A 12,917-nucleotide genomic window follows, 5' to 3' on the forward strand; every position below is an offset into this window, starting at 1 on the left:
GAATAAGAAATTGATTCTCAAAGTATATCTACAGAGTTAAAAGTTTTTAAGTAATCTTTATCTTATATTAACAAATTTTAATAAGCACCTTACCAAAAAAAAAAAAAAAAAAAAAAAAAAAAAAAAAACAAATTTTAATAAGCTATTGAGCAATATAATAAGGCAGAATTAGTTGACTAAAATTAAACCTCTCTATTATCATATTCTCACATGTGGTAAATCTTCCACTATACTAGCTAAGGCATAATATAAGCTAGCTTTTTACCTATCTCATCATCATCACTAAATATAATGTTGCACATACATCCATTACTGGTGTTTCCCCTTTTCCAGCGCAACACCACCTCCCCCAGAATGGCAAAATTTCTGCACCTATAAATTTAGGCATGTGTGTTCTACGACCTATAAATATTACAACATTATTCATTATGTTACACTTAAACATCCTTCTTGCATTTTAAGCCGCCATGCAAAACTGTGCCCAAAGTCAAAGCCTTTATATTATTTTTTTGTCTTTTTCACTTTGATTAGTGACTGTTTCCTCAATTATATTATGAATCCACTTGCCAAGTGTATTGTTATATGTGGTAATTAGCTACACAAAGTTCAATGCATGTGGTGATTGATTGTTATGATTAAGAATGATAATGAGTAGTTAAATTAAATTATATTATGAAAGTGTGAAATATGTTAGTAGAAAAAGGTTCTTTCTTATACACGTTGTTCAAATTTTTTTTATTACAGTTGCCAATTTTTAGTACTGTTCAAGTCAAATCAATTGATTATTCTTTTAAATAAAATGAGTTTGTTTGTTCATAAATGTTATTTTATAGAAACAATATAATTGCCAATTTTCCTATATATGTCTTGTGTGTGATTCATGGGACCATGAGAATATTAGAGCAATGATTTGAACATTCAATTTCATGTTTGGCTCGACAATTTTAATTAACCACTTTGGAGGTGTCAAAGCATGACAACCAAATGGCTAATTAGTAGCAATACAGTTTTTTCACCAAAAAAAAAAAAAAAAAAAAAAAGTAGCAATACAGTTTTCACTATTATTTTTAAGATGGGTAAATCATTAGTCTTGCAATTAATGTGTATCTATCTGAATTAACCAAACAACCCGGTTGATTAGTTCGATACAGCGATTGTTGTTTGATAATGACAGTTTAGGCAATCAATCAAATGATAGGAACATGGGAATCCAAGGAAACAAATGTGATTTCTTGATTAGTATTTTTGTTTGCTTTAAAAAAAAAAAAAAAAAAAGGAAAATACTGTATCCATTGTGTAGAGACGTGTCAAGAACAATTATATTATTTTGACTATTCGATTAACCTTTATAATTTCAAATTTACATGATATGCTTTACATATATGGATGAACGTTTTTAATATTCACATTCGATCCACCATATGCACGTACACATCATAGATATATAGTCACCTATTTTTGTATTAATATATAAATTCAAAAATGAATTTATTTATAAATTTAACAAACGATTAGCGTCATGAGAATGTGCAGACAAATCTCAGATATGTATAGGGGCACGCTCAGATGAGAACGAATGCCCAGGAAAGAATTGAGAACCAATTGTAGCCGTTCACGTGTACAAATTTAATGGATCAGGTGTAATTTAAAAAAAAAAAAAAAAAAAAAAAAGACGTGACATTTTCACAATAACTCAAACTTTGGTGCAAGTATCATGTACAAGTAAAATAACTTAAAAGTGAAATCATTTTCACTTTATAGGGCAAGTAATTTACCTTTTTAACATTATTGGTGCACAAAATGATAATGTCTTTCACATTGTTGTATAATTAATGTTGATATTATTGATTAGTTCACAAATGTGCTTGGAAGGTTCTAATATAATTGCAACGTAAAATGTAAAAGTTTAATAAATCAATCTCTCTTCAAGGAAGCAAGACCTGTTTTTATAGGGCTGGGTCAGAACAAGAGACACATACATGTCGAGAACTCGCTAAAAAGATTGACGTGGCAAACATGCACGTGCAACGAACTTAGGTTGATTGTGACACGTTAGAGTAATGATGTGACCTCTAAAACAACGACAGTAGAGGTGATGTCCGTGTGATCAGAAATTGACCATGAAGATCGAGTTCCTGATTTCACATGTAAGGCTAACTCATTCATACCAAGTATGGTCTGTACGTGTATACACGTACGTACTATATATGTTAATACCAAAACAAGTTTAACTTCGATTTTTTATGACACCACACATTATATTACTCCACTCATATAAATATATAATCATATATACTGCCTATACACCAACCGATGGTATGGTGCATCAAATACCGCCTAAACTCCCATAGTATATTTCTCAGAATTAAGAGAGCTATCATGTTTCCCGGAATGGTATCAAAAGCTGTACGTGTATGGGTGCGATGAGCTAACCCATGATTAAAAAAGACAGAAATTTTATCAAAAGGACTTGAAAGGAAAGTCGTACTGTTGTGTAAGCTAAGTAACAGCACTTGGATGGATATATAGTGGGTGGTATTTAAATGAGTTCTACTTTGTAGGGTCTCAAATCATACTGATTAAATTTTACTTTTTGATATGACGGCACTGATATGCTACCTTTTATGTGGGTCCCAATATATAAATTTTGTCTGTGAGAGTAAAAATTAGGATTAAAAAAAATGAGAGTACGTGTAATAATTTCCTATTTAAATGGTAGTGAAAGTGTAAAAATTGCATGGACTAAAGTGCAATTGAGAAAAGTGTAGAACGCGCATGCATAAGCTAAGGGGCGTGGGATGGGCTCCCGGCCCGGCCTGCAGGCGAGACATCTCCTCCGTCTCAGAATATGTTACATACTGATGAATTGCTTTTGTTTTGTGGGTCCGTTTTCTGCTTCAGGCGCGCGCAAACAGCGCGAGAGCTGTTTCCTGATGCGCAGATCATACACGCCAGAAGTAGAACCCCAACCACCCACTCCCTCTCATCTACTTTCCCACGCTTCCTTCACTGCTCTCTCGCCCATCATTTCTCCGGAGTGTTTAGTAAATACTCCATAACTGTTAATTGATTGTGTTAGTGAGTTTGATTAGTTGATAGCTGATTACAAAAAGCTTATTTGAGTAACTTTTTAAATTTTTTGTTTTGGAGCAATAAGAACAGCTAATAACGGTCAAATAAGCCAAAATTGGCTGATAAATTCAAACCAACAATGTTGATCAGATGATATAAAGCGCGATATGTGCTTTGACTAGCTTACATACCTAATTTGAACGGGGGATAAGCGTGATATGTGCTTCGACTAGCTTACATACCTAATTTGAACCCTATACTTGTGATTGATTTTTTTTTATAAGCTAAGGAAGGGGGATATCCTACACATACTCACTACTTACCTCAAGTTTGAGGTTTGAACCTTTTAAATCCCACTTAGGAGAGCAACCCGATACCAGTGGACCACAAGCCACTTCTATACTTGCCATTGATACTATAATAAAATTTATTAAATTGTTTTGAATTAATTGAATAGATGGGTTGTGTCCTCGGCCATATTTTAGGTGCATTATAGTAGTGAGATCCGGGCTACTTCTAAACTAGTCACACAATAATGAAATATCAGATATTGTATTTTAAAAAAAATGCTAAATGAAAAATTAGATTTAAAAATTGAAAATTTGAAGTAAATATGACATTTCCATTTACATCAGGGAATACACTCTTGACTCTCCTCACACTACCTGTATACATGTTTGTTGTATTTTACATATTTTTGTAGCACAACAAATTCAACAAAATTCAGTTTTGATGTCTAAATTGTTAAACGACTGAGATTAATTATTGTCTTAATTTGACCTTCAAATTAAAAGTGTACCTTTTTTTTTCTCCTTTTCAATTTGATAGTTAGACAGTCACATGATGACAGTAACCTCTTGTTGCATTTTTCCACACCGGACAAGAAAAATTGTTGAAATAAAAATATATAGTGAATTTTTTTAAGTGCCAATGCCCATTAGAGAGGGCATTTTGGTAATATCAAATAATTAAAAATAATAATCTAAAATTATTTAATATTTCAACATTGCAGTAAGAGAACGAAATTTTTTCTCTAAAATATAATATAAATATATACATTATGAATCTTTTACAGTAACATAAGATATCATGCTTTGTGAAATTTATATTAGTTTCTTTTTATTATCATTTTTGGTAATTATTATTGTATTCCGTCGATAAATCAAAAGTGTGTGTATATATAGTCATAGAGGATTTGACTCCCATGAATACTAGTAACTTCGTAAGAACGTACGGACTAATCTTAAATATCTATCTACGATAATAAATGGTTAGAAATTAAAAAAATATGGTGACATTTTTGTAACTAAAATGGTACATTTGAACAAATGTTATAGTGTATCCAATGGCAATCAATAATATACATACGTGATTTTACTATTATAAATTTTGAATGTATTGTCAATTATATGTAAATGCACTATTAATTACAAATATATTGTAATAACTACAAAAATATCATCATTTTTTTAACTCTGGATCTTCTTAAATTAACGAATATTAATAATTTATAAATACATTGTACTAATAATAATTACAAAATATCATTATTTTTTTTAATTTTTAACTCTTGATCTTCTTAAATTAACGAATGAGATTCACTCATGTATTCTGTAATACAGACAAGATTAAATGTTCATATGTAGAAGAAATTTGTTCATTTTAGACATAATTATTACACTGTTATTGTCAAGATTCGAATTGTAAATGGAGTTTGATTTACAGAAAGTCCGGCAGATGTACTATGTAGCCATGTGGGAGTGGGGCCCAATGAACCAGGTATATGAGACAGAGATGAGACTGTGTGTTTGAGAATCGATGGCCCAATTAGGGCCCAACCATTAGATGGTTGTAGTCTATCAACGGATGTGATTTGTGGGCCACCCTTTTCCTTTATGGCTAGTCCGTGGGCCCCTTATATTTTTTGTAATTGGAATCTACAAGTCATTATTCTTAATCATTTTATTTAGCCCCATTCTCCATCATCTTATACTACTATCTCCTATTCTCCTTTATACCCACCCCACACTCTACCAATAGTTATGATGTGGAAATGTGTTCATCATGCGCATAATAAATACAAAAGTAGATCCATAATTTTTATAGTGTAGATTCATAATTTTTTTTTTAATATAGATTCATAATTTTGTTTTTCATTTGTTGTTAACGAGATATATCCATAATTTCTAAACTGTAGATTCATAATTTCTATATTGTAGATTCATAACATCAGTATTGTAGATTCATAATTTCTATACTGTAGATTCATAATTTCTATATTTATACTGTAGATTCATAATTTTTATACTGTAGATTCATAATTTCTATACTGTAGATTCATAATTTTTGTAATGTAAATTTATAATATCTGTAATAACAAATGAAAAACAAAATTATGAATCTACGCTTTTAAAAAAAAATTATAAATCCACAGTATAAAAATTATGAATCAATACCTGTGTTTACCATGCGTATAATAAACACGTTTCAACAGCATAATTTGCGCAACACTCTACACACAAATAACGGGTTTGGTTAAAAGTACAATTAACTATAAAATTAACTTTTTATCTCATAATAATGGAGGTATCAAATGTTATAGTTTATGAATGATATAATATGCAAAAATAATTATCAATAAAATACAAATTCACAAGCAGACACGTACAACATGAATATCCACCGTGTGAGTGAAGGAAAAGTTAAGAGTAATGCCACGTGTTATGATATGAATTTTCTTACATTAATTTATATGTGAACCAAGTTTAATTTGTCTTTAATTGGGCAAAATAAATTTTTATTTTGTTTGATTTACGACGAAGGTCACATGCTATACTCAAATATGTGTTTGGAGTGAAATTCATTTTTTGACTCTAAAAGACATGTTTGGTTTGCTAGAAAATGTGTTCTAAATAAAATGTTTTTCTTTGAAATTAAAGAAAATTGATTTCTTTCTTTATTTAGTTCATGGAAAATATTTTCTTCAATAATAAGGAAAACATTTTCCATGGCCTCATATTGATATTTTGTTTTTCATGGAAAATGAGTATGATAATTATTGTTTGAGTTAATACCATCTTAGGCCTTCCGAGTATAGTGGTTTTGCCACATTTAGTCCTAAACTTTTAAATTGACCATTTGTGATCCTTCGACTTTCAAATTTAACCATTTGTGGTCCAAATTAACCACCCATGGTCCTTCAAGTTTCGAAATTTAACCAGTAGTGGTCCTCATGAAAAGATCATAGATGATTAAAATTTAATAGTTGAAGGACCATGTGTGGTTAACTTGGACCACGAATTGTTAAGTTTGAAAATCGAAGGACCACATATGGTCAATTTGAAAGTTTAGGACTAAACATGGCAAAACCACAATACTCGGGGGACCTCAGATGGTATTAACTCATCATTCTTTCATCAACTTTTCTTAATTACCATTATTATTATTATTGTTGTTGTTTTTGTTGTTATTGTGTAAAAGTATAATTGTCTTTATACTCATTATTTTTTACAATTTCAAACATAACCAAACAATAGAATCAATATTACCAGTAATTTATTTTTCACCAATTAAACAATGTAATTAATATTCCCGGTAATTTCTTATCAATGGAATTTCAATTTCATTTATCCTCAAATATTTGTCACGAACCAAACGGTTCGTAAACGTAAAAAAGGATCATAAAGAAGTAAATCAATATAAGTTGTTTATATAGACCTACAATCTCAAAATTTTATTTTCTTAAATGCAAAAGGTGAAATCCCTCGCCCTGGGCGGATGGGCCATACGCATTAACCCTATAGAAATTGTAGATGAGTTAAATTACGGTGACTTAACGACTCATTACATGATAAGACCAAACTATTATGGGCAACCTAGCTATTTTAATTAAATTTTGCATCTTTGGGCGCAATTTTTCACTTGAAAACCAGCCAAATTACTCGTGAGGGTTTTTTTTTTATTATTATTGATTGATGCAAAACGAGAGGATGATGATGAAGAGAATGTTTAGTAATGGCGCTGACGTCACAGTAGTATTATTATTTTTATTATTCTATAACTTGCAGACATCTTACGTTATTATGGTAGGACACTGGAGGACAAGGAGCATCTGATCTATAAATCTATGATCTATCGCTGGTGTTAATGGAGGGTGTTTTTTTTTTAAAAAAAAATGTTCCTTAATCTTAATTAATGTGAACGCTACGACTTTAATTACAATCTGCGATGTGATTTGACGATGTTACAACGCATACTACGTACTCATTCTTGTTGTCCGTTTATTCATCGACAGATGTTTTATCTTTTCATCAACAGTGGTTGGGTTGATTAATTGTCTAATCTTGTTTTTTCCCAAGGTGTTAAGGCTAATCAGTGTTTTGTATTTCATGGGAAACAACAATTTTGTGTCAATCAGAGATTCAGAGAATATTTCTTGGGCTCCAAAGTCTTGTCAGTCAATCATTTAGGATATGGGCTTACGTTTTAAATGGAGCTGTTGTTTTAAGATATGAGGTCCAACCCAATTGTGAAATTGGGCCTAAATAAGCCCAATTAAATAGGAAAATGATAAGTGTATTCGAAAATAGACCCTCAAATATTTGCTAAAGAGTCAATTAGCTCATCAAACTTTTTAAAGGTGCAATTACACCAATGAACAATGCATTATGATGCAATGAAACCCAAATACAGGTAAATAACCTTCTATCATAACTCATTGAAAATTAGGCATGTTTTCAGACAAAACAGTGACCGACGAACGATCGCTGGTCATGACGAAGGCAACCACTAGGGTCGCCTTCTCGTCCAAAGAAGGCAACTCATATTTGGGTTGCCTTCAACGAGAAGGCCACCACAGTGGTCGTCGGCTTCTCGACCAGAGAAGACAACCCATATCTGGTTATCAAACCAACTGTTTACCCATATCTGGTTATCAAACCAACTGTTTGACTAACTTAGTTGGGATTGCCCCGTTTTGAACCAATTCAAGCATATCACATTAGTAAAAAAGTAAAAAGTACTAGTAATGGTAACATTACACAAGATATATAGATGTAGAATGCCTCTTTTATTCAGTTATGTATATGCATAGCAGAACAAGTACTGGGATTTCACTCCAGATTTGTATACACACAGAGAATGATAAAACCACAAGATCAGACAATTCACTCTTCCAGAATCACACACTCACAAGAACATAAACCGGGCATGAATATCAGCATGGATATGGAGAATTACAGGCCATCAATGGAGATTACCTGTGGATCATCACCCTTGTCAACAACAAATGTTTTGGTGATTTTCTTAGTGGCAGTGATGACTTCCACTTCATATGATCCATGGAATCCTCTGAAGCAGTACTGTCCCTGCCCATCAATATGTCCATGCCCATGTGTCATCCATTCTTGCTTCAGGGCAAGGTATCTCTTCCCAGCTTCATTCAGATCACCTTCAGCATTCACCAAATGCGAGTTCTCTCGACTCGTGAACAGCTCCCAGAATCCCCAGAGGACTATACCTTCCACTGCAGGGTGGGCAAAGCACTCGCGCAACATGACTTCTAAATCATCAGCTCTAACGTATTCGTTCGCTGAAGAGAAATCAACTTCAGTGAACCATATGGGGAGTCCAAGAATCCCCAGTTTGTCAAGAGCCGAGCACACAACAGTCCCAACCGGGTTATCTATATGTCCTTGAACGCCTATCCCCCCCACGGGCGCCCCTTGCTCCTGGAGATCAAGAATGTGCTCGATATACTTCTCTGGGGATGATCGGCTGTCAGAATAGTCCTCGATGTGGTAATCGTTGACAAATAGGACAGCAGAAGGGTCGAGTTGGTGGGCAGTCTTGAACATGTTGACTCTAATTTCTTTGCCCAAGTGGTCTTGATAAAACGAGCCATGCAACATCTCATTATTCACGTCGTACTGAGGGAATTTGCCCTTGTAGCGGGTGAGCAAGCTCGTTAGACGGTTCTGAACTGCTGTATACATGTCGTTCTTGCTCAAGGAACGAATCCATTGCTGAACCGTGGACTCCACCTCCCAGAATATGCAATGGCCCCGAACTGGCATGTTGTTCTTCGTGCAAAAGTCCAAGAGCTCATCAGCGTCTTTATAAGTTAGCTTCCCCTGCTGCACTTCCGTCGAGTACCACTTCAGCTCATTCCCAAACACAGCCCAATTAAAATTCTTGACAAAGAAAGCAGTGAAGTCTTCATTGTCCATTTGGGACCTATTAATGCACGACCCAAAGGGGAAGCTGTTTTGCGTTTGTCGTACTCTCACTAACGTGCCAAGCAAACTGCCTGCACTTGATCCCGAGAATTTCAAGACAACATCACGCTTGCGTATCTGCAGGTATGAAAGAATCATTAATATTGACTATAGAGCAGTCCAGACTCTTTTTAGATGGAATATGTTACCTTATCAGTTTCTCTTTTTAGATGCTTAAACCGAGCCTGTCTGTCAACTGGAAAAATTTGCAGTCCAGCAACCATTAAATCAACACCTACAGCGGGACCTTGAATATACGCCATAATCTTAGCCGCCTGCTTCTCAATTCTGAAGGCTCCACCGATTTCATGCCACCGATCATCAGAAATCTCAACTTGGCCACCATTCACCCATTGGCTGTCCACCGAGAGGGCAATGTTTACACTCTGAGGACCAGTCGCGTTTCCAAGTTTAACCCATGCAGAGACCTGATATGTCAAATAAGGTTTAACTTTATCTGTAATCATCTGGGCAGGACCCATCCATGTCTGGGTGCGATTAGTCAGAAGAATATAGGAACCACTTAAAGGTGCATGAGCTCCGAGTGAATCTCGAGCTCTGGGAGGCATTATATGTGGCGAGCCAGTTGCAGCACTCATCGTGCAATTGCCAAGGGGAAACCACCCGTTTGTCCCATCAGTGAGGTTGCTATTTGTAATAATATTAACACCATAACCAGGATTCTGGAGAGTAAATTAAAGTAACATTATTGGTATCCTAAGACCAGATTGAATCAATCAAGAAATCGCTCTTATAGTCTTATGTTAGTATTCATCATTTCGAAATTCGAACTCACCTCAATCACCGGTGGAGGTGATGGAGGCACTTTAGCAGCATGCTTTACATCAAAATAATTAATGAGAATATCGGTGCCTGGAGGTGGGCCTTCCAGAAAAATAGCTAGCTTTGAAGGGGAACCATTTATAAGGAATTTTCCTTGTAACTGTGCCCAGTCCTTGTCTGTTGCTTGTACTCTACACAACAAACCAGGTTTTGCTTTTAGCAATTTCAGAGAACATTTTAAAACATGTTTCATTTCTAGCTATTGTAACAGAGTCAGTAGTACTAAAAAAAAAAAAAAAAAAGAAATTTACTTGGCAACGCCAATGTACTGTTCACGGAGATCAGCAGCCTGGACCCACAACGTTACCCGAACTTCTGCACTAGTTACATTGTTTCCATATATCCGAACTACAGCTGTAGCCTCGTATGCAAGCTTTCGCTGCACTCTTCCCGTTACCTCTTGCTGAATGCCATGCCAGGTCTGTGTTCGTGCTGTTGCAGATGCAAATACCTTACCAGAAAGTGGAAGGATTTTCCCATCTGCCATAGAATCATGTAAAACAACATTGCAGCCTCTTCCAGTCCAGTTATTCAGACCATCCTCAAATTTGGGGTTCAATATAACACTCTCGTCTCCATCAGATACACGAACTGTGCTTGAATTCTATCATGCAAGGGAAGTATTGAATAAGCAAAGGAGAAATTGAGCAAACAGCAAGAAACTATAGTCATTTGGAATGGTAAACTCACCTCGCACTTTCTGGGATTGGAACAAGAGATTATGACCGATTTTATGAGTATGTCTACTCCGGGTGAAGGCCCTTCCAGATAAAATACAACCCGATCAGGTTTATCAGACACTGAAAATGTGCCTTCCAGTGTTTCCCATCTGTCTACGCTAACAGATTTTCTGCATGCAAAGGACTTCCATGATGGCATCAGACTTTCTTTGATAAAAAAAAAAAACTATAAGGTAGGTAAGGAATATAATACCTTCCAATAAAGAGATATCTGGTAGCTGAGTCTTGGTATTCAAGTTTCAGTGTAGCCAAGACATCAGTAGAGCCTGAAATTGTCCCCGAGACTCCAACACAAGCCCGAACTGAATAAGTGGAACCCATGGAAACTCTGTTTGTGATATCCTGCTCCAATCCTTGCCAGGAGTTCTTGCGATTTGTAATAACAGCATAACAACCGCCAAAATCTGTTGGCACTCCTTTGTCACCACAACCAGCTGGAACCACATAGGCTTCACAACAATTAGCATGCCACATATGCAGCCCTTCAGAGAACTCATGGTTAAGGACAATATTATTAGTAGCAGAATAGCCCGTCTTGCTTTTCATGTTCTCCTTTGAATCCTGCAAGCAAGAACAAACACCACACACAAATAAATAAATGACCCAGCAACTCCTCTATCTTCATTAATTTCTCTTTCTTGGGAAGAGAAATAATCCAACCCATAGCAGATGCTCCCCACTCCTTCTCTCTATTGGTTCTCTCTCTGCCACCATGGCGTGTTGGCCTCAAAAAAAGTGACTTTTCCCCCATTTCTCCTCCGATGGCCATGCTCTTATGACTATTTTGTTTTTCCCATGCATGCTTTTAATATTTGCAACTCTTCAGTTTTTATTAATTGTCTATTTAAACAGACTTTCTCATTGATCTAAACTAAGGTAATTTGACATTCCATAAACTAAACGCTCCAAGAATTTAAACACACATACAGCATCAAGAGGTAAAATAGTAAACAGTAAAATCCCATTGATTGAAATACCTCAGACTCCAAGATATTGCTGGCACTAATGACTGCAGGCTTCTCCATGCTCTCCTTGTCATTGACATTGATGATTGCTGGGTTTTCCATGCTTTCTCTTGAAACCTATTAACAACAAAAAACATCAAAGGAACAGCATTAAATCATGATTGAGAAATTATGAGTCCCAGACCCAAAGAAAGATCACTAGCAAAGAGTTACCTGAGGATGGGATTGCTGAGAATGGGATTTGGAGGGTCTGATTGGGAAACAACAAGCCGCGAACCTCTTCATTATATACCCACGGATTTGTTCCTCCTATGTTAGTTTCGGAAATTTTGCACGTTAAGTCTTATGAAAGCGCATGAGAGTCCCAACCCACCCAACAATAAGAAACTGTATGCTGTTTTGTCTTTCAGCTGTCGCTTTCCCCGGAGAATTTTAAGACAATAAAAAGTGTTGGCATTTCTTGAAGATGGCTGTTTCTTTGACTTGCAGAATTGGGGAGAAAAGCTGATTAGTTGTTCTATGAATGCTTGAATTCCAATAGAAGATTACCGCTAATGCTAACAGCTAAGTGATGTTAGTTGGATAAATAAAGAATGTTTTTTTTTTTTTAATTTAATTTTGTTAGGATACCTTCCTTCTTCCTGCTTGGCGCTTTGCCTGCAAGCTTCATTGAGGCATTACTCCTAAGAATTCATCTGATTAGGTGAAGACTGGCTTTCACTGAACAGTGAAGAACTCCATCTGGGCATCGCCAATTTACCAAATTCATTCTCTTGAAATCAACATTTTCTTGAATCTTTGAATTTCCTCGGGGTATTGCCTTTTTATTTTCTTGTTTCCTCGGCAATATAATCACTGGAATCATTTCTTGCGTCTGCGGTTAATGTTTGAATTCGCCGTTTACAGAACTTGGAGCCCATGACTATTTGTGGGTGAGCCAGCATCCATTATGTGCTTTGAATAAAGTTGATCAGTAATTCTAATAAGCAGAAAACTAAAATCACAAGTCAATAGACAATTTT

At 35.2% G+C, this 12,917-nt stretch overlaps 1 protein-coding gene across 2 annotated transcripts; it reads right to left on the reverse strand.

Annotated features, from left to right (window-relative positions):
* Positions 1-8,119: 8,119 nt before the first annotated feature.
* LOC109170662 (endo-1,4-beta-xylanase A-like) lies at positions 8,120-12,786 on the reverse strand. 2 transcript variants are annotated; one of them, XM_019319863.1, is made up of 9 exons: positions 12,526-12,786; positions 12,109-12,377; positions 11,908-12,012; positions 11,124-11,491; positions 10,881-11,040; positions 10,442-10,794; positions 10,144-10,321; positions 9,497-10,030; positions 8,120-9,425 (listed from the first exon to the last, which is right to left on the reverse strand). In XM_019319863.1, exons 2-9 carry the CDS (start codon positions 12,178-12,180, stop codon positions 8,307-8,309), a joined length of 2,889 nt encoding a protein of 962 aa, XP_019175408.1. In that variant the 5' UTR covers positions 12,181-12,377; positions 12,526-12,786; the 3' UTR covers positions 8,120-8,306. The 2 variants fall into 2 exon arrangements, with proteins under 2 accessions (XP_019175408.1, XP_019175407.1); XM_019319862.1 differs by having other exon boundaries at positions 12,109-12,786.
* Between the last annotated feature and the right edge of the window lie 131 nt (positions 12,787-12,917).

Source organism: Ipomoea nil, unplaced genomic scaffold, assembly GCF_001879475.1.
Source record: "Ipomoea nil cultivar Tokyo-kokei standard unplaced genomic scaffold, Asagao_1.1 scaffold3321, whole genome shotgun sequence".
In the NCBI taxonomy this organism is placed as follows: Eukaryota; Viridiplantae; Streptophyta; class Magnoliopsida; order Solanales; family Convolvulaceae; genus Ipomoea; species Ipomoea nil.